Raw genomic sequence first — 23,371 nt, forward strand, 5'->3', positions numbered from 1 at the left:
TCTATAAAATGAGCTGGAGAAGGAAATGGCAAATCACTCCAGTATCTTTGCCAAGAAAACCCCAAATGAGGTTATGAAGAGTCAGACAAGACTGAAACTACTGAACAATAACCAAGCTCTAAACCTATGATGCTATGATTCTGTGGCTCCCAGGCCAGTTCTCTAAGGAACTGGGAATTATTTGGTCTTGTTAGACTAGGTCATGCTTTGGAAAATTTGTTTCTGTGAATAATAAAAATGTTACTGGTGAGAAATGCAATTTACTATTTGCATCTTTGAAATGAGAAAAGCGAAATAAAATAAAAAATTCCCTTAGGATTTGACAGTTTCTCAAATGCCTATGATTTACCTTGAACAATTTCTAGAAAATCAGAATACAGTTTGGTTTAAGCATCCCTTTCTCATCTAGATATTGTTGATAAGGTGGACATAAGCTCCTTGGAGGGCAGGAACTTTTTCACTTTTTGACTTTGTATCCCCAGACCTACCGTGATGGTTGGCACATAGTACACACTTAATTAATCATAAACAGTCAGACCCTAGATTTGATTTTTGACTGGTTCAACTGAATATCCTTTTTCTTTCTTTTTTCTTCTTCTTTTTTTTTTTTTTATTGTGGGGCAATGAGGGTTAAGTGACTTGCCCAGGGTCACACAGCTAGTAAGTGTCAAGTGTCTGAGGCCGGATTTGAACTCAGGTTCTCCTAGCTGCCCCCTGAGTATCCTTTTAAATCTCTCATATGTTTATTTGTCCCGTGTCTTGCACAAATAATAAAAATATAGAATTCACATTTATATAGTGCTCTGAGTTTTACAAGTAATTTTCCTTTTAGTATATATTCCTTTGAGATTATTGTTGTTGTTTAGTCTTGTCTGATTCTTTGTGACCATATTTGGATATTTTTTGGTAAAGATACTGGATAGTTTGCCATTTCCTTCTCCAGCTCATTTTACAAATGAGGAAATTGAGGCAAACAGGGTTAAGTGACTTGCCTAGGATCATACAGCTAGTACGTGTCTAAGACCAGATTTCAACTCACAAAGCAGAGTCTTCCTGACTCCAGACACAAGAGCACTCTATCTACCTTGCCAAGTAAGATAGGCAAATGTAAGTAATAGATCTCCATAATGAATCTCCTCCACGTCACTAATTTAACTGTCTCCCTTCTCTTGTGAAGGAGTGCAGAGAACAAAGATATTGATAATAGGTGGTGGAGGTTTGTATGTATGTGTATATGTGTGTGCTGAAGGAGAGATGAGTGTTAATTACATTTTGATGATATTTAAAATAATTCTTGTGTACTTTGGAAAGGCATGGAATGAGAGGTAATCCATTTTTGTCCGTGTGGACATGTGATTGTTATGACAATCACGCTAACTCTGCGAAGTTTTGGGATCGACCTCTAGAGTTCATTCCATTGTGTCAGAGTATTATGGAAACATTATATCTACTAATTCTAAATTCCGCTAATTCAAATAAAGGATAGTTTCATAAAGTTGTGACACTTGTAAAACTTCACAAAACATTGTAATATCATCATCATCAACATCATTATCACTATCAAAAACAACAACAATAGTCAGTAAACATTTATTAAGACCCTCTATCTGCAAGAAAGACAAAAGATAGTCCCTGCCCTCAAGGAGCTCTCAATCTAATTAGGGAAGACAACACACAAAAGGAAGCTAAAAATCAGGGAGGTGGAGACAGGCTACCCCATGCGGAGCATGTGGAAGTCCAGGTTGGGAAATGATGAGATGGCTGCTCTGGGCACCTTCTTTAAATGAGAGAACTTAAATATAGGAGGAGCTAGACATTTATTATTTAGTGCCTTTGACTCTATCCTAGATATTGGCAGATTGATTATAGGATCATATATTTAGAGCTGGAAGGAACCTTGGAGGGCATAAGCCCAGATCTCCCCCCCACCCTTCGCCTCCCTCATTTTATAGATGACGAAACTGAGGCCCAAAGTGATTAAGTGACTTCCATGGTCACTCATTTCATAAATATCTAAGGTGGATTTTGAACCCAAGCCTTCCTAACTCCATTCCCAGTAGACTTTCTGTTATAGCAGACCACCTCCCAGTTTCCATAGAAGCAGAGAGAATCCTTGTTATTTCTTCCTTCTGCTAGCTTAAAGATCTATTCACTTGATTGTCTTTGGCATAGATGTAGCTCTGGATGATTGATTGATGTAGCTACTATTAAAATTGTTGCTGTAGTACTTGGGAGGTGGATGGGAAGAAACCTTGCCCCCTCCAGGACATGTGGCATAAACATTTTTAGGGAAATTCCACCTGATTGGGGCCACAGGGAGAATTTTTTTTAAGGGTGGGGGACTATAATTTAAATTTATATTACTATAATTTATGAATAATGAAACTAAGTCCTACAGAATTTTAGAGCTAATGGGGTTCTTGGTCATCATTTAGAATTCCTCTTTATTTGTAGAGACAGGCCTAGGGAGGTTAAATGACTGGTCTGACTTCATATAGTTAGTTAATGATAGAACTGGGAGAGCTCATGTTTCATAACACCCAGTCTAGGCTTCTTCACACTGACTCCTAAAATACTTTTAGGAAGGGATATATATCCAGATGAGTTGTGTACTCTACCTTCTGGACTGGAGTATACAATGCTTTCTTCTTCTTCTTCTTCTTCTTCTTCTTCTTCTTCCTCTTCTTCCTCTTCCTCCTCTTCCTCCTCTTCCTCCTCTTCCTCCTCTTCCTCCTCTTCCTCCTCTTCCTCCTCCTCCTCCTCTTCTTCTTCCTCCTCTTCCTCCTCTTCCTCCTCATCCTCTTCTTCTTCCTCCTCCTCTTCCTCTTCCTCCTCTTCCTCCTCCTCCTCCTCTTCTTCCTCCTCCTCCTCCTCTTCTTCTTCTTCTTTTCTTCCTCTTCTTCTTCTTCTTCTTCTTCTTCTTCTTCTTCTTCTTCCTCCTCCTCTTCTTCTTCTTCTTCCTCTTCTTCTTCCTTCTTCTTCTTCACCTTCTTCTTCACCTTCTTCCTCTTCCTTCTTCCTCTTCTTCTTCCTTCTTCTTCTTCCTCTTTCTCTTCCTCCCCTCCTCTTCCTCCCTCTCCTCCTCCTTCCCCTCTTCCTCCTTCCCTCCCTCCTTCTTCCTCTTCCTCTCCTCCTCCTCCTCCTTCTTTAAAAAAATGTTGTCTTTTGTCTTTAAATTACCTTAATTTCTGAACATATCCTCCCTCTTCCTCTACCGTGTGAGCCTAACCTTGTAACAAAGATGAAAAAAAAAAAGTAGAGGGTGGGAGGGAACCAGTTCATCAAAACCGACATATACTTAAATAAATTTATTTAAATTTTCAGTTTTGAATTTTCTCCTTCCCACCTTCCAATGTCCCACCTATTGAGAAAGCTAGAAAAACAAATCTCATTACAGATATCTATAGTTATTTAAAACATAGTCCTGTATCAGCCATGTCCCCCCAAAAAAATGCTTTATTCTGTACTCTGAGTCTGTCATCTCTCTATTTGTCGGTAGATAGTATGATCGATACTTTCCTGACTTAATTATCTATTCCTTACTCACTGCTATATATTTTGATGCTGTTGTTGTCTTGCAGGAGGCATGCAGTTCTGGGTGTCATCGGTATCCAAACTTTCTCAATCCTGGCAGCCAAGTTCCTTGGACATAGAGGTCGCAGCCTATGCATTATTGTCACATTTCCTGCAAAATAGGATGGTGGAGGGGGTGCCTATTATGAAGTGGTTAAGCAAGCAGAGAAATAGGCTTGGAGGTTATTCCTCTACCCAGGTTAGAGATGATAAGTTATTGATTGTCTTTTTTCTGAAAATATACTTTTTTTTTAACATGGAATGTTGCTAGATGCTGTTATAGTAGGTGGGATTTGGGGCTTTATGGAATTGTGTGATTATAAAGAAATGGAAATTGTTTTCACTAAGCCATATATAGAGATAATGATGGCACATAAAGATTCCATGCTTTGAAATTCCAACTTAAGATTTTTAAAATAAAATTAGGATTTTAAAATTATTTATGAGTGGAAGCATCTATTGGGTTTATGTGTTTCTTTTCCACTTTCATATTTTCCCCAGTTCAATATGGTAAATTTAACATTTGGTTCCTTATAGTATATGTATCAACTCGATTGGTTTATTTATGGCTTTAAAATAAATTAAGGCTTTATGATGAAGGAATAAAGAGGCTATTTAAAAATACCTATCTTAAAGTCCTTTTGTAGCTTAGAAATGATAATAACTTATGGTTAGCAACATTTTGTAAGTGTCATTTTAAAGGCAAACTGAATTTTCATCTCAGTCTTGATAAGACATTCAGTCTTGCTGGGCTTGAGGCACACTTTATTTTTTCTATGTCTGTATCCATTACAGCTGCTTTTTGTTTGGGATTCAGGATTCTCAGCACAAGCAAGTCATAGTAAAAGCTCCTAGTTATTTCTGGCTGTCTGTCATACCCTTAGTTCTTCAATGCTGTTCCAACACAACTGGGTCAGGTGTTTAATCAAAAGGGTGGGAAGGCTGACTTAGGTGTATCTGATTGGTTCCTCCCTCTGATGTTACAGACAACTAGCCAACCAATTAGGGAGCTTTTTTCTCATCTAATATAACTCTGGAAGGAATTGTCTAAGTAATTGTTATTTTTGATAGGAAAAAGTAATTCACAATTAAATTGTAAGAATTGTCTTTAGTTATTGGGAAAAATTCAGAATCGTTTAACTGTTGTGTCTTTCCTATATAGACCATTTTTTTCCTTTCTCCTACCAGGATACCATTGTGGCCTTGCATGCATTATCTACATTTGCAGCGCTCACTACTACTGGACAGACAGACATGAGAGTAGCAGTAACTGGACCTAGTGTGACAACACCAACAGAGTTTCCAATTAACACTAAAAACCGCTTTCTTCTTCAAACAGCAGAGGTAGGTAATGAGGAATATATGTCCAATGGAAACGTATTTAAAACTGTGTAATGATGCTGTAAGCTGGAGTAATTCTCTTTTGTTTCAATCATGAAATAGTTGAGCAGATTTCAGATAAGTTAATATAAGACATAGGCATTGAAACTATGGAATATTGTACCCAGGACCCTGGATTAAAGAAGAGCAGTGTGAGTGCCCATCATTGGATGAATGCTTAGAAACCCAGACTAGGAAAGAGAAGTAGAGTAAGGGAGAAGACAGTCATGGCTAGAGAAGAAAGCAGATGAGCCAGGAGAGGCTAAGGAGACCAGCAGTCAAATTACTTTGTTAAAACAAAGGTTGCGGGGCAGCTAGGTGGTGCAGGGCACTGGCCCTGGATTCAGGAGGACCTGAGTTCAAATCTGACCGCAGACACTTGACACTTACTAGCTGTGTGACCCTGGTTAAGTCACTTAACCCCAATTGCCTCATCGAAAAACACACAAAACAACAACAACAACAACAACAACAAAACTAAGGTTGCTCTTAGGATGGTGGTTTAACTTTTTGGCTGGAGGTCACAGAGTACTCCTTCCAGTACAATTCAACAAGCACATATTAAGAACCTATTACACATGAGGCACAATGCTAGGCACTAGGGACACAAGTCAACAAACAAATCTCTACCCTCAGGGAGCATATTATTATTATCTTTCTACTTCATCAGCTGCTTTCATGCCCCTCTTTTCTGCCTACTTTAATGTGGTTTTGTATCCTGGCCTGGGAGTAGGGGTCTATTGTAGCCTCAGGGTCCTAGAAAATAAGTGAAGAAAAAGGAAAACGAGGGATGAAGTGAACTTCAGTGTAAGATTAATTATGTCGCCATGTTTGAGGGACATCTCAGCATTTAGGACAGGAAGATAAAATCCCTGGCTGTGCTTTGTCCATCCAGGGCAGAGTGTGTGGGCACTTTAAATGAATAACTGTCAATCACTAGAGACCTTGATTTGCCTTTCTGCCTCTACTTACACTTAATGAAATAAGGGTATGGTAGCTTGGGGAAGGATCTTGTTTTTGTTTATCCTTCATACTTTTTTTTTTTTTGAGGCAATTGGGGTTAAGTGACTTGCCCAGGGTCACACAGATAGTGTCAAGTGTCTGAGGCTGGATTTGAACTCAGGTCCTCCTGAATCCAGGGCCGGTGCTCTATCCACTGCGCCACCTAGCTGCCCCTGTTCATCCTTCATTCTTGAAGAAGACTAATGACATCACAAAGATTGGCTGGTGGAGGGGATGATTCTCCTTTCCTACATGCTACAGAGAACTTTAGATTAGTGGTTCTTAACCTGGGTTCATGACCTTGGATGGGAAAAAATTACATCTTTTTTTTCTTTAGCTTCTACCTGGAATTTAGCACTTTCTTTTTTATGAATATAGGTAATAAACTACATAAGCATAAGGCTTCACTTGTCTGCCAAAGGGGTCCATGACTCAGAAAGGGTTGGGTTCAATTGCTGAGGATTAGTTATTTAGCTCTTCCCAAATATGTATGCACGTTTATATATGAGTATATATTCTTATGTGTACTTATATATTTATATATAAGCATACACATTCACACCAGAAAGATTCATCTTCCTGAGTTCAGATCTGGCCTCAGACACTTATTAGCTGTGTGATCCTGGGCAAGTCACTTAACCCTGTTTGCCTCAGTTTCTTCATGTATAAAATGAGCTGGAGAAGGACATGGGAAACCACTCCAGTATCTTTGCCAAGAAAACCCCAAATGGGGTCACAAAGAGTTGGACATGACTGAAATATTTCAATACCAACAAATACACATTCACGTGTGTGTGTGTGTGTGTGTGTGTGTGTGTGTATATATATATATATGTAACATATATAACATAACATTGTGAGGGCCAAAATTTGATATATGGAGCATTATTTGGGTGATTCGCCTTAATATTGGGGTCCTGGAAATAATGAGGGACATTTCAGGTTCACCCTCCCCTCTGAACTGCCCTTTTTAGATATTTCTCCCAGGCCAATAAAAAATGAGCCTTACAGCTTCAATTCACAGAAGGATCAGATTTTATTACTTGGGAATTAATTAAACAACAAAGGTGAAACTAATAAAAATCAAAGACAAGGAAATAGGAAAAAACAAATACAGATACTCTTAACTCTAAAGTTAACCTATGCAATCCCCAGACCATTTCCAATTAAGCTAGTTCAAAGGAATTTAGGGTTTTCCGTAATTAACTCACCAAAACCTGGAATCCTGAGAGAGGTGAGAGCTCGCGCTATCCTAAGGGGAGAAAACTGAGAGAGCTGCCAGAGAGAGAGCACGTTCCGGAAGAGACCTAGTGTTCTGGAAGAGCCTCCTCTTCCCTTCAGGGAGCATTCAATCTTTCCTCCCCCAAAAGGGGAGGTCCTTCAAAAACTGCCTATGGAGAGTTCTCCTTCTGACCTCAGTAGCATATGTAACTTCAGGGTGGGCCAGGTGTGGCCCCTCCCAAATGAGTCAGCTAAAAACTGCAATAATAATTTTATCACAAATAATTTTTACCACAACATATATATTGTATGTACATTAAAAAAAGACAACGAATGATGATACTGAACTGTTTGTATTTTTACTGGCATTACTAATCATTAGGGCTTTCCTATATCATGATAAATGATATGGCCATAGTCACATATTCACTATTTTTTCTCCTCCCTTCATTCAGCTTGCGGTCCAACAGCCAACTTCAGTTACCGTTTCAGCAAATGGTTTTGGATTTGCTTTCTGTCAGGTATGTAGTCATGTTTATACTTGTTTAAGTCAATACTTTGGTCGCTACTTAATTGAAGAGCATATACCCTCTAACTGAATCTATTTTTCTGTGCCTAAGTAGACTGTGTTTGTTAATTGATGGAGTTGAAGAAAATTCTTCAACTGGTGATTAGCCTTTTTAGTGATGTCTCTCTAATTTAGCGAGATAGGAATTTGGATGACAAGGCTCAGGATCTGTCATCAGGTCTGCACTCAATGGTTTTCCAGCTTGCTGTAGGACCTGCCAGTACTGGCATTTGACTCATGTAGTATTTCAGAACCCAGAGTGAACTTAGATGGTCATGGAATGATTTGATTAGAAGTTTAGTTAAATATCACTGTTTTAATATGATTCTTTGGGAGGTCTTATAAAGATAGCTTAGAGAATCTCTTTTAAGGTCTTATTGATTTATTTTTATAACCTGGTTAAAATTATAAATGGCTTTTAACTTTAAAAATTTGTAAATATTTTTATTTGTGAATTTTGCTGATTACTTGGAGAAATAGCAACCATTGACAACTTCATCATTAAAGTCCATTGGAGTTTTTGTTGGTATTCAATGTTAATTACATGGTTAATTCACATTTCCTGTTTTAGTATGAAAATATATGTGTTTTTGGAATATATTAACTCCATGCAGATTCATTATCCATTTGAATAACTTATCTTCGTTGTATACTATCCATTTTAGCTTTTTATCTTAATTATATGTTTCATAATGTGTGGTAATAGTTTTAGTTAAGGGTTGGGTTTTTGGTTTTTGGTTTTTGGTTTTTTTTTGGTGGCTGTGTGTGTGTGTGTGTGTGTGTATGAGAGGTGTTGGACTTGTGAGAAAACTTATTTTGTTGGTGCAGATGTTCTACAATTCACAGTCTTAGAAATTGCCTGGATGGGGCAGCTAGATGGTGCAGTGGATAGAGCACCGGCCCTGGAGTCAGGAGTACCTGAGTTCAAATCCAGCCTCAGACACTTAACACTTACTAGCTGTGTGACCCTGGACAAGTCACTTAACCCCAATTGCCTCACAAAAAAAAAAAGAAAGAAATTGCCTGGATAATGAAGACAATTAAATGACATGCCCAGAGTCACATTGACACAATTTGTGTCACAAATGAATTTTTTATATGTAATTTTTATATATAATTTTCACTATATATTGAGGTCAGTTTTATTTTCTGTGGGAATATCTCTGAAATTATAATGGGGATTCAATGGGAAATATTCTATATTCGAATATTTCTATATTCATTTTATGTCCAACTTTGATGGAATTCCCTGTTGCCTAAAGTAAGATTAACCTCTATACTAAACTACAAATTTGAAACAGAAAACAAATATCAATAAACTACTATGTTGTAGTCAATACCACCTGGCTAATATCAACATTCTGGTAGTTAAAATAAAAATGAAGGAATACATTAATAGATTATTAAATTTTTTGAATGAAGAAACTATAACAAATATAAATATTACTAATACCCAAAAGGAATAGTGTTATTAAAATAAATAACTCATAAGAAAACTGTAGACTCAAAACCCAAATATACAAACATCTTATTTGAAGCCTAAGAAAATATGTTCTAAGTATGAAAAAGATAGGGTGGTTGGAAAAAACCCCATTTATAAATCCATACGTCCCCCTGCTGACAAAATCAAAGTGATTGTCAAAGGGAATTTGAGAAGCATGTGTTTAACAGACAATGAAAAGTATTGTGCCTGCTACTGGGGAAGAGACAAAGATCAGTAATTCTACACCTACCCTCATGGAGCTTCCATTCTAATAGGGGAAATAACTCTTTTAAAAATGGAATTGCAAAAATAAGAAATGGGAAACCCAAAAAATATGACAGGTCAGAAACAACTAGAAATATTGCAAATTAGGAATGTTCAAAACAACCTTGCAAAGATGTTTATTCTTTAAATCCATCAAAGGAAAGAAGACAACTGGAGAATGAGTACGATACCTTGATAATCACAGTGTAAAATATGTAGACAAAAGGGAGATAGTTAAGAGTCTATATAAAGGAAGACTTGACTAAGAAAGACATCAAAGCCTTTCTCGTTTCTGTTCTCTTTGGATGTACAGGTCAGGAGTATTAGATTCTGTAGCAGTAAATACACAGAATATCTTAAATCTAATCAATAAAATAGAAGTGTATGGAAAGCATTGAATCCCAACACCATTTATTCAGATTTTGAAAGATTTTGAGAGCAAAATTGTACAACTGTCCACATGTTTATTAACCTATGATGTTTGTAAATGATTAATGTTTAATAACTTATTTTTTATTGCCTATTGTTAGTATTCAGATACAATTTATTAAAATTTATTACATTTACTTACATTAAATTTATTATTGATTTGTTTAAATGTTAATTTATTACTTATTATTTATATTTATTATCTTTATTGCCTGTTGTTATTTATAGGGTTTATTAATCTAATAATGTTCATTAACTTCTAACTACAAATGAATACGTTGCCAAGTAACAGTGCAAAGTATAAGTAGGTGCTGAATAAATATTTATCTAGATTCTCATAAGAAGGGATTGGGTGGAAGAATTAATTGAATTTTAGATGTAAGGGATCGCAGGTGCCATCAAGTACAACCCACATCTGACAAAACACCCCTGAGAGTGGTCCTCTCATCTCTGCTTGAAGATTCCTTCATTACCTCTTGAGGTTCAGTGCTTTCCCTTTTGCAGAGACAGATTTTATTATTTGGAAGGTTTTCCTGTCCTCAGACTTAAATTTGCTTTTTGACAACTTTTACCTTTTGCTCCTTGTTCTGCCCTTTGGGCCCAAATAGAAAAAAGTCTTCATTCCGCATGATGGCCTTTCAAATGCTTGAAGACAGCTCTCATGCCTCCTTGAGTCTGAAGGACTAGACTTATTCTCCTTGGCCCCACAGGGTTGAACTTGAAGCAGAGGATAAAGAAAATTGCAAAATCTCCTGAAACAACAAATGCCACTTCTGTTCCCATCAAACTGGTGAAATATTAAAAAAAAAAGAGTAGAGGTCACTGAACACTTAAAGGGGTCAGCTTAGTTTTTGCATTGAGAACTCCCATCTGACTAATCTCCCAGTGTTATTTGAGGGGCGGTCATGAAATAGGTAGACCAGGAAGAACCAATAAGTATAATTTATTGAGACTTAAATCTTGGACATAGTTCTATGCTGAAGGCTATTAATTCCACTCTTTACCCCCCACCCCTTCAACACACAAGCACATACACAGAAATGGAATCATATTTTGATGGGAAGACAGGGGCAGTGAGCATTCCCCTGTCATGAATAAAGAACTGGCTTTGAGATTGGAAACCAAAAATAGGGCTAGATGAGAACTAGTCATGACAGAGGGAGTGTAAATAATGAAGTCTCTCAAGGATTTATTTAATTTAGCATTCACTAGGGAAGAGAACATCATGAAAGTTCTCAAGTTTGCAGTTAACACTGAGCTCTTACAGGTAGTAAAACCTCCAACTGTGGGGAATAAACTGCAAGATCATTTCATAAGGTCTTGTGTCTAGGCAGATGAGTTAGGGATAGAGTGAGGCAACATGTCGTCGTTCAGTTGTTTCAATTGTGTTTGACTTGTTGTGACCCCATTTGGGGTTTTCTTGGAAAAGACACTGGAATGGTTTGCCTTTTCCTTCTCCAGCTCATCTTACAAATGAGGAAACTGAGGCAAACAGGGTTAAGTGACTTGTCTAGGGTCACAAAACTATGCTAGTAAGTATTTGAGGCCAGATTTGAATTTGGATTGTCCTGACTCGAGACCTGGCACTCTATCCAATGCATCACCAAGCTGCCCTACCTGACACATAATCAATGCTTAATAAATGCTTATTAACTTGACATATACAGTTGCTTTCATAACAGTATTTTCTTTAGGTAATACACCAGTGGTATGTGATTTTGTAAGGGTAAAAACTATTCAGGGAAATTACAACCCATTTATAATTGCTAGTAGATAAGTCTTCGAAATAAGTTGCCCAAGAGTCAGAGATTAAATGACTAGCCTGTCATTACATAGCTACTAAGAGTTAGAGATGGGATTTGAACCTAAGTTTTCCATATTTAAATCCAGTACTCTATCCATTATTCCATGTTGCCTTTCTTTATTAGGACATAAAAGTAATTTTTTTTCTATTTTGCAGATTATTTCCAAATTTTAACTGACTGTTCAGGAGAGTCTAATACCCAAATATTTAGCCAACATGCTGATAATCCTCAATGGCTGGTTATAACATTCTTTTCTCCCCTTTTATTTGCTGCAGCTCAATGTTGTTTACAATGTGAAAAATTCAGGGTCTTCTAGAAGGCGCAGATCCATTGAAAGCCAAGAAGCCTTTGACTTAGATGTTGCTGTAAAAGATAATAAAGAAGATATCAATCACTTGACCGTGAATGTGTGTACCAGGTAGGTCTTTATTTTGTTCTTTACTTTTGTATTTTATGATTTTACGGAGGATGTAAATCTTTATATGTATATTCCTGGGAAAATGTTGGAGGGCTAGCCCATGCATAGTAGGATTGTAAAAGGAATCAAAGGTTAGTGAAAATAAATATATATATATATATATCCTATTCAAATTCCCAGTCTCCCTGAAGTCTATCCATGTACCTCATGCAGCCCAGGTTAAGGACCACTACATTATTTTGACTTCTGCTTTATGTTGAATGGTATTATAGTAAGGTTCTAGCTTATCCTGGGGATAAGTTGGCTCTCACTTCTTAGGTAGCAGAAAGATGAGATCACCAAGTTATCTTTTAATGTAATATTTCATATAATTTAAACAGTTTGGCCATTCTCCTCATCTATGATAATTGCTCAGGAATAATTGCCCCAAGGTCCATTTCAGTGATTTATTTTCAATTGCATCTAATTTGGCCATGTGGAGGACCCAGCAGATGGTTTCAGTTGCTTCTGATTTCTGAGCCAGCTGAAGTCAGCAGTGGTGCTGTATTGCTTTTCAATCAGTCAGACTGCCAGGCTTAATATCACTGCTTTGAAAGGCAAGTATTCTCTGCCCAGCCTTCCTTTCTTCTTTTTCTTTTTTGGCCATCAGTGACTATAAATAAACAGTAATTGAAACTAATTGAATAATTGTCATACTATGCACATTGGAAACATACCCTTTTTCCATGATTATTCCGGTTACTTCTATACTGCAAGCAAGTAGCTCCTGCCACCTATTCTTTTTAGAAAAAAAAAGTATTTTCGAGGAAGCAAAGGTTTTGTTGTTATTTAGATTGGGGGGGGGCTGGGAAGGGGGGAGGATGGATAGGGGCATTATGTACAATAGCTCGAAGAACAATGCAGGGCAATAAAATTTTCCAAGGTATGTAATCCTACCAAATTGGCCAAAGAAAGCACAAAGTAAACTCCAAAATATTCAGGGGAACAAAGAGAAAATCTTTCCCCATTAAGCCTTCTTTTTCCAAAACTAGATGGTTAAAAGAGTGCTAAGGGTTTGGCATTGGGGCTGCCCTGAGAGATGAAGAAAGAGCTGCTTCCATTTTGGGTTGTGGCTCTTAGCTGAGAAGTTGTTCCATTTTCTCCTGAGAAAACAAAAATATGTAATTTGCTTTAAAATTATGACAACTAAAAAAAATCCCTCCTTTTTGAAATGAAGTAGATTGCATCCTTTCGTATATAGAGTACCATATAGCTTACCTTGCTGTTCATTGGGGATTTTTATGTAATCATTTTTTAAAATATTGAATGAAGTTCATAAAAGAAACATTATTTGATTTTTTGTCATAAGATCTGAGTTTTAAGAAGGAACATTTGGAGAATCTAGTGTATAAGTATTTCTCCATAAAATTCTTATTTGAGCTGTGAATAAAAAGAATTAGTGTAAAGAGACTTTTAATTTCTAAGTAAACATGACATTTTGTGTTATATGTATAGTAAATTGCTATAAGCACATTCAGTCTTTCATGGAGTTTTGTTCCCACCCTTACCTTAATTTTCTTTCTTCCCTCCCTCCCTCCCTCCCTCTCCCCCTCCTCCCTCTCTCTGTCCCTCCTTCCTTCCTTCCTTCCTTCCTTCCTTCCTTCCTTCCTTCCTTCCTTCCTTCCTTCCTTCCTTCCTTCCTTCTCTCCCTTCCTCCCTTCTTCCCTTTCTTCCTTTTTCCCTCCTCTTCTGCCTTCTTTCCTTCCTCTCCTCCCTCCCTCTTTCCTTCCTTCCTTCCTTCCTTCCTTCCTTCCTTCCTTCCTTCCTTCCTTCCTTCCTTCCTTCCTTCCTTCCTTCCTTCCTTCCTTCCTTCCTTCCTTCCTTCCTTCCTTCCTTCCTTCCTGCTTCTCTCCACTTTTTTTTACTTTTAGGTTTCGGGGACCATCCAAGAGTGGCATGGCTCTGATGGAAGTCAACTTATTGAGTGGCTTTGCAATGCCTCCAGATGCAATTCTATTGAGTGATACAATTAAGAAAGTAGAGAATGATCATGGCCAAGTCAACTTATACTTAGATTCTGTAAGTAGAAAAAATTAAATTTAATGTATATAAACATCTAGTATTTTGTCATACTTAATACAGCATCAATTTCCACAAGGCTTTTTTTTAGCATATTATTTAGGTTGTTTTTGGTTCATGGTGGACTTTTCCAGGCCCATGATTCATAGGATCATAGATCTGGAGCTGGAGGGGACCTTAGAGATGATCTGATCTAACCCCTTCATGTTAAAGATGAAGAACTAAAAATGCAGCTTAAGTTACTTTCCATTGTCATATAGATATTAAGTAGTACCTTTGGGATTGGATTGTAGGTCATCTGGTTCCCTCACCAGTAGGCTTTCCACAGTACCACATTGCCAAAAGATAAAGCACTTGGCTTTCTGTATCCACTGGAAAGACCCAAATCAGCCAAACAAAAACTTCACTTGAATTAAGACAAAGAATATCCCTGCTTTTGATGAGACTGTAACAATTCAGGCTATGCAAAATATTTGTTAAGATATACCCAAGAAACAAGATTATGGATGTTGTAACAATATACATTTCAAGAAACCAGTGAGTTAGGTTTACTATAAGATTCTCAATGATCACCAATGGTCCCCAGACCATATTTGGAAATTCCTGATATAGGGAAGATTTAGGAATCTTTAATATTATAATGCTAAAAATGAAAATTTCAGCTGTAATTTATTTTTAAAAAATTTAAAATTAACAACTGCTTAATTTATCTCTGTTCCTTCCCGCTGGGGAAAAAGAAAAAACAAAACCCATTTAATACATATATAACATAACTATATGACTGCATATAACACATGATTATATGTACATATATACATATACACATACATATACATACACACATATAAATTATTAAAGCAAAACAAATTCCCACATTATACATGACCAAAAATATACGTCTTATTCTGTGTTGAGCTGATGTCAGGAGGTGGCTAGGATTATTTGTCATCGGCCTTTTTTTGTGGTTGGCCATTGCATTGATTAGAGTTCCTAAGCCTTTCCAAATTGTTTGTCTTTACAATATTGGGTTTGTATAAATTGTTCTTCTGGTTCTGCTCACTTGTATAATCAATTATAAATTTTTAATGGTTATATGAATACCGTGACTTCAAATCCAGGGCGACTTCCATTATTCTATACTGTTTCTGTCAACTATGGTTTATGTTTTTGATGGTAAATAAATATAATATAATATTTGAATTTTTTAAAAATTGGTTTGGCAGCTCTGTTGTCACCTTGTATCACCTTTTTGGGAAGTGGGTAGGAGAGGGAGGGAAATGGCAGTTATTCTCATGCCCTAAAGATGGAAAACTTTGTATCTGTCTTTACCTGCCCAGAGTTCATTTAGATATCCTGGAATCAGTCTTATTTTGGGTGCTCGGAAAACTGTGTTCTCAAACTTTCCAGGTGAATTGGAGCTTGAGGCACCAATAGTAAGCAGTAGCTCTTACACATTACTGATATGCCATTTTGCCCATCAAGCTTTCACAGATTCCTGGCTCTTATGGCAGTTGAGGTGCCTGGAGACACTGTGGCTATAAAGAAAAACTGGTAGTTGGTTTTTTTTTTGGGGGGGGGTGAGGCAATTGGGGTTAAGTGACTTGACCAGGGTCACACAGCTAGTAAGTGTCAAATGTCTGAGGCCAGATTTGAAATCAGGACCTCCTGAATCCAGGGCCCGTGCTTTATCCACTGTGCCATCTAGCTGCCCCAAACTGTTAGTTTTTGAGTGGACTAGAATGCTTTCCTCTCTCCATCTCATTCCCCCTGACCTCCCAATTTTTAAAGATCATTTGGATCGAACCATTACAAAAAAAGAACTATCCCAGATGTGGTGCTTAGGACAGGTCTCTTCCTGCAAGCTGCCTTTTAGTTGTAGTTAAAAGCTCTCCACTATCCCATGGTTATCTAAAACCTGACCTGGTTAAGGTAGGGTGTGTTTACCCTGCAACTACTTTTTATGCTACTATATATACTAATGTGAACACTTCATTGTCAAGGATGATTTGAGAGCTGCAAAATATTGGATAATCCTTGGACCTCTAGTTGTCTGAAAGTTATTGGGAATGTTATAGAGTTATTGGTTTAGAGCTGGTCTTGGGGGATCCAGAGTTAACTTGTAGTACCCACTTTGAAGTTTTTCCTCCAATTTGCATTAATACTCGGGTTGAAGTTTCCAAAAGGTTGGCTGACTACTCTTCTCTTAGGATTCTCTCAGGATGCTGAGAGACTTTGTTTCTATGATTATCACTCAGGAACACACATAAGTGTGCTTTCTATTAAAAACAAGACAATATATTAATTAGGTTTTGGAAAAGGCATTTACTAGAGTATCATAGCAAGAACAGTTGGTACAAAACATCACTCAACTCCCCCCCCCCAAAAAAAAAGTCTGGGCACACTCTGCCACAAATACATGCAGATCCATGGGAAGAGTAGGATCAAACAGTGTTAGTAAGGCATATATGCAAGATATATGTGTAGCAAAGGAGTACAACTCTCAGCACTTTATGGCCTATAAGTCCTTTCTTGAATCTGTAATATTCTTCTCTGTTGCAAAGGGCCATGTTCCTTGGAGCTGCCTCCCTGCTCTGTTGACTGTCTTTCTGAACCTTCAGCCTTGATGTGTCACTCTGTTCCTTGCTGCTGATCTCCTCCTGGTTTAATCTCTCTAACCCCATCTGGATACATTGTCTTATACTTATCCAATTACATCATCAATGGCAGAAAAAGAAACTCTTCCCACTTCCTTCAAGATTACTTCCTGCTCAGAGATTTGGATCTAATTCTGGAACTTCAATCCTCAACTCACAAACTGATTCATTGCTTACTGTCTGCTCTTTTTATACATAGGCCTAGTGGCATTTCTTCTTCTTTCAAACAATCCTTATCTTCTCAAATTGATTAATAACTTAATTATACAATTTGGTGAGATTCAAGGAAAATTCTTTAACAGATAATTTATATTGATGGATTGGTTCAGTTATGGGTGTCTAAGTTTTCTGTGAGTACATTAATTGAAGTGAGAGTAGAACCTTACTCTAGTATTTCTGAGGAGTTTTTGTAGGGCACTGTAGAACTCTTGAAGGAGAGAAGTGATTGACTTGCACTTTCATGAGTCTCTTGGAAGCAGGGATTAACTCAGTTATGGAAAGAATTGGGAGCCAGTATGCTTTAATCAATGGAGCCATCAAACTGTGATTAAAACAAACAAACAAACTTGGCTTCTGATCCTAGCCATGCTAATAATTAGTGCATAAGTCACTTAATTTTTCAGAATTTCCTCAAATGTCATATGATCTCTTAAGCAGCATCCTAATTTTTAAATTGATATGGCCATTGATCTTCCATGCCTAATAGGATACTACATTGATTACAGAGGGCAAAGAAGAGTCATAATTGTCTCCAGACTAGGGACTCTTAGGTTGTGAATTATATATACAAATATATACACATTGTACCCTTCTAAACTTTGCTCCTATTTTTTTTAAGGTAAATGAAACACAATTTTGTGTAGATATTCCTGCTGTGAGAAACTTCAAAGTATCAAATACCCAAGATGCCTCTGTATCTATAGTGGATTATTATGAACCAAGTAAGTGTTAATCTTTCTGTCCAGAGTATAGTTATTCAGAACTTAAAATAGGCAGTTACGTTTTTTGAAAGTGACTGCATAACTTGTTTAATTTATAGGAGGCAAAGCCCCCACTTAAGTGGAGACTTGCTAATTATTTATAAACAACAGAACCTACATACTATTTTGTGTATCAATAATATCATTTGGAATTATTATTTTTGCTTAAGCATTGTTTTAGACTTTGAACTTAAATGACTAACATTATGTTGACAAAGAAAAAGTTAAAGTTAAAAATCAGTTAAATCCAGTTAAAATGCAGTCTGAACATTTTTGCTCATATTTCAAGTAGTTATTTCATGTTTCATGTTTTACAATGGGAGTTTCTTTTATAAGAAGAATATTCTCCATTTTATAGATTTAGATTCATTTGGAATACCATTTAACCCTTGCACTTATAAAGATGGATTTGGTTTCAGAACTTGGGTGGTTAAAACATTTAGAGGACAAAAGGACAAAAGATTGTCTTGCTTAAGAAGACTCCAACAAGTATAATTCATGTTTTTCTAGAATAACAAATTTCATTGGTATGATGCCAATATGTACATGTCTAGGTGGGAATAACGTGCTGAGAAAAACAGGTTTCATGTGGGAAATAACTCAAGTCCCTTGTGCTTTTGTAGGTGCTATCAATCCAAAAAATATTAATGCCTTAATTTTATATGGTTTTAGTCAATAATGACATCTGTGTTTGGTTTGAACTTAGTTACAGAGTAAAAAGTTTATTCTGAGATTTTTCCTTATCCTAAGTTTTTAATGGCCAGGACATCCCATTTTGCAACAAATTCCATGTCCAGGGTGACTGAAAAGTCTTAGTGTAGTTATGAGATATTACAACTTAAAAGCTATTAAAGTTTATTTTTAAAAACCCCTTTAAAAGCTGTTCAAGCTTAAAACTGCACTAAAACTTTTGTAATACCCTGTATATCTGGTAGATCATTTGCAAAGAATTATATTTAAAAATAAATTTGATCCATTTGTAGAACTTGATAACATTAGCATGAAACTAAGTCATGTCACTGGTTATCCCTGATATGAAAGTAGGTGAGTTTCTTTTGCCTTTTTTATAGTTCTCCAGATTTTGGAAACATTTTAGCTTCTCTATCACATTATTGAACATTTACATCTTTTTTTTTTTTTTTTGAGTGAGAGGATGATCTGGCAAGTCCTGATAATAATGCATGTTCATCCAAATAATTTTACATTTCAAGGATCCATTATTTCATCTATGTGAGTCCTTAGTCCACAGATACAGTTCATAACTCCTCTCTAATCAAACATATAATTATATAAGCACACAAATATTTACATAATTATATGTATATTTTGTATAAATATCTTATATGTGTATATATAAATTAATTAAAATGAGTTCATATGGACCAAAGCATTTCATTGAAACTTCTGGTAATGAGCCCTGCAAGCATGTGCTATTTCTAGGTATATGCAAAGTCTGTTGCTAGAGCCAAGCTTTCAGCCTTTTGGTCTTGGATGGGAACAAACAGAGATTGGAGTTTGCTGGCATAAACTTTGAGAACCCAGGGTCATAGGATTTTTCTTTATCCTGACTAAGTTTGTATTTTGCAACAAATTCCCATTTACAGGGTAGCCCAAAAGTTTTAGTGCGGTTTTTAACTGTTAGAGCTTCAAAGCTATTAAAGCTTAAAGCCTGTTTAAAAAAACAACACCAAAAAACAACCAACCCCCCCAAAACCTTTAAAAGCTATTCAAGCTTAAAACTGAACTAAAACTTTTGGAATACCTTGTATATCTGGTAGGTTATTTATAAAGAATTATATTTATGTGTGACCATGGACAAATCACTTAACCCTCATTGCCCCACAAAAAACAAAACAAAACAACAAAAAAAGAATTATATTTAGCTAGAGTCAGAAGACACCTTTAGCAGCTATCTTGTCCAACCCTCTTATTTTGCAAATGAAGAAACTGAGGTACATGGAGGTTAATCAATCTTAAAAAGCATTTATTAAGCACTGAATATATGCTAATCATTGGAGAACACAAAGAGAAAAATGAAACAGTCCCTGACCTCAAGGAACATATATTGTGGGGAGTGGAAGTATGGAGAGAGAAAGAGATAATATATACACGTAAAAACATCCACAAATAAACAAGCAAACAAACAAATAAAACTCTTCCTGATTGTTATAGGGGCTTTGCTGGTAGATTCACCCAAATACACTAGCAAATTACCAGATTTCCCACAGGTTTTTTTCTCAGAGGTTCAAGGAGAACATTTGGCAGTTTTAAAGCAAAAGAAAAGATGATATAGGGGCAGCTAGGTGGTGCAGTGGATAGAGCACTGGCCCTGGATTCAGGAGGACCTGAGTTCAAATCCAGCTTCAGACACTTAACACTTACTAGCTGTGTGACCCTGGGCAAGTCACTTAACCCCAATTGCCTCACCAAAAAAAAAAAGATGATATATCTCTAAAAATTTGTCAAGAAAGCAATGGATAATGAAAGGAAATCATGTTATTGGTGTTAAACATTATAATGAAATCTGATGAAAGAACAGGTATCACAACATACCTTATATAACTAGGTTTTATATATATATATATATATATATATATACATACATACACACACACACACACACACACACACATATATATGAACAAACATCCCACATTCAAAGCCTCCACCAAAATGTCAAAGAGGTGTAATCATAAGACAGTTTGTAAGTTGAATGGGGTTTGAAAAAAAAATTAAGTATATAGTAGTCACTTACAAGCTGCAGGATTTCCACACTCTGATTTTTGTTGTTGCAATATCAGCTTAGAGATGAAAAAAAAAGATTTTATTTATTCACAGATGAATCATAAACTTAACATAATTAAATTGTAAAGCTACATGGTATTAAAGTTTTCAGACAGCCCCCTTGGATAGGAGACAAGCCTCCCAAAATAATTCTTCATCTTTTGTTTTTAAGGTAATTCATGTTTATATATATTCATATATATAGTGTGCTGTGTGCATAGACAATATTAGTTTTAACAAAATGCTCTCCAAGGGTTTTTTTTTTTTTGTGAGGAATTTGGGGTTAAGTGACTTGCCCTGGGTCACACAGCTAGTAAGTATTAAGTGTCTAAGGCTGGATTTGAATTCAGGTCCTCCTGAATCCAGGGCTGCTGCTCTATCCACTGTGCCACCTAGCTGCCCCTCTCCAAGGGTTTTAACAAATTGTAGTCTGAATCTTTATTCTTCCAGCAAAATAATTACATTGTGTTTGTAATTGCAATCTACATCTCCAAGTTAATATTGAAATGTTAGCCATTTTTTGCTAGTGGATTTGACTGAAAACAGTCTCTTACTTTGGTTAAGAAGTTGGACTCGTCTCGTCCCTCTCTGAGCAATGTTGTATTTCAGTGTGTCAAAATGAATAATTAAATAGACAATTAAATTGAGAGAGAGATTGATTATGTGTATTTTAAAATATGAACATCTTAAAAAATCAGAAAAGTTTAGGAAGTGCTGTTGCATCCTCGCAAAATGCTTATTTCTTTCAAAATAAGTCAGATGGTTAAGCAAATATTTTTCTCTTTGAATAGGGAGACAGGCAGTCAGAAGTTACAACTCCAAAGTGATGCTGGATGTGTCCCCCTGTGACCTGTGTGATGGAGAAAAAGACTGCAACCTTTGCAAGAACAGCACCCCAAGATTATTTCAACACTCTGCTGTAGTTTCCTTTTGTTGCTTCTTGTTTCTCTTCTTGCAAATTTGGCTGTGATCTTTTAAAATAGAGTTATTTCCATGGGTGAAAGTAGGCAAATATCAGTGTTAACTTCACTGATATTTTTCTCCCCTCCCACTCAATTTTTGAGGAACCTTGAATCTAATTGATTTTGAAAATAATCTCAGTGTGCCTTACTTATCTGCCCCTACCTTTCCTTTCCCTCCCAAAATATCTTTGGGCTGTGTATACTTCCTCCAGTGTAAGAATATTTTGTTAAGAGGGGTTCATTTATTCACCATATTTGATAAATGAAATGTAGTTTCTTACTGAAAACAGCTGTACATTAGTGTAAGGACTGGTATGCGGGGTGCTGACTTTTCTCCAAAAGAAAAATGATTTTATGAGCGGATTCCCTTTGAAAACTGGGAAAGAAGGAAAAAGCAAGGAGGAACTTGTGTAGACCCCACACTTATTCTTATGGCTTCAACATGCCTTTTCTGTCTTTTATGAATTTGATTCTTTCCAGAGCCTGAGGTAGTGAAATAAAAATTAACTGGATTGGTTCTCTTCCCCTTAACCCTCCTAATTTCCCCCAGTTCTAATCATTTCCTCCTTTTTCTCCTTGTTCTCTCAGATTCCAGTATAAGTCAGGCATGAGCATCTGAGGCTATTCCAGCACAAACCAGGTTGAGAATATACTGGAGGAAACTTGACTTGAAGGCCATGATTTGTTTTTTAGGGTTTGCTGGCAGCCCTGGAGGGGGGGAGGAGGAAATAGGCCAGGAATGGGTTCTAAGTTTCATATTGAAATTATAGGGATCATTTTAGCACTACACTGATCATTGTGTGCTTCTGGGTAGAAATTTGGGGTTTAGTCTACAACTAGAAGACAGATAACTGGTCCAAAGGAAGGCTATACCTGCTGTTATAAGATTAAGCAATTAACATGGAACAGAATGGCAGTGTAGATAGAATCAGGAAGATTCAGGGTTCAAATCCTGCCTCTGACACATACCAACTGTGACCATGGGCAAAACACATACCTTCTCAGTGCCCCAGGTCCTTCTTTAAGATAATAAACTATAGATAAATTACTGACCTGAATCATTGGAGGGAGTTCCCCACACCTATGAAATGACAGGTCTGGAGAAAAAAATATATAACTAAAGTCCTTTAGATTAATTCATATATATATATATATATATATATATATATATATATATATAGTCTCTTATTGCTTATGGAAATTTTGATTTCAAGAGTCAAATATTGTATATTAGGAATCTGGAAATTGTCTAAGTGCAGTTATTATTAATGTTTGAATGCATACAACATATGTGTAGAGAATATGCTGTGGCCTAGGAGGAGAGCAGGTAATCATTCAGATGGTTATTCCAGTAATTTTGTTTTTCAACGAGGGGATGATATCTGTTAATGAATTGGTACTCACCTAAAACAACTCTTGTCAACTGTGGAAGGGTACTTGACATTCTATATCATAAGAATACCTAATAATAACAACACCACACATTGATTAGATCTTGTATAGTTTACAAAGTACTTTTCTCACAACCACCCTGTGGAGAGAGTGAGAGCAAGTAGCAGTAAGCTAATTTTATAGTCACTTAGAATGCCATGCAAGAATGATATAAGAATAGTTAAGTGACTTAACTGAACCTGAGTAGTTATGGGACTTGTCCAAGGTCATTAGTAAGTGGTAGAGCCAGCTCTCCTGATTCTTCTGTTCCTTCTTCTAAGTAGTGCTTTCTCCTTTTAGATGAAACTGCTTTAGAATAAGGTCTTTAGGCTGCTTCAGCAAATAGCTCCTCATATGCA

General features: G+C 36.5%; 1 protein-coding gene across 1 annotated transcript in view; it reads left to right on the forward strand.

The window, feature by feature from the left end:
- The window catches only part of CD109 (CD109 molecule), a 178,860-nt gene extending 156,128 nt beyond the window's left edge, over positions 1-22,732 (forward strand). Inside the window, exons 27-33 of the mRNA XM_043962437.1 lie at positions 3,582-3,772; positions 4,762-4,917; positions 7,632-7,697; positions 12,001-12,143; positions 14,054-14,201; positions 17,694-17,796; positions 21,411-22,732. Of these exons, the coding sequence (XP_043818372.1) occupies positions 3,582-3,772; positions 4,762-4,917; positions 7,632-7,697; positions 12,001-12,143; positions 14,054-14,201; positions 17,694-17,796; positions 21,411-21,589 (986 nt within the window). The 3' untranslated portion in view covers positions 21,590-22,732. The remainder of the gene's footprint in view (positions 1-3,581; positions 3,773-4,761; positions 4,918-7,631; positions 7,698-12,000; positions 12,144-14,053; positions 14,202-17,693; positions 17,797-21,410) is intronic.
- Positions 22,733-23,371: the final 639 nt, after the last annotated feature.

This window comes from Dromiciops gliroides, chromosome 4, assembly GCF_019393635.1.
Source record: "Dromiciops gliroides isolate mDroGli1 chromosome 4, mDroGli1.pri, whole genome shotgun sequence".
Taxonomy (NCBI): Eukaryota; Metazoa; Chordata; class Mammalia; order Microbiotheria; family Microbiotheriidae; genus Dromiciops; species Dromiciops gliroides.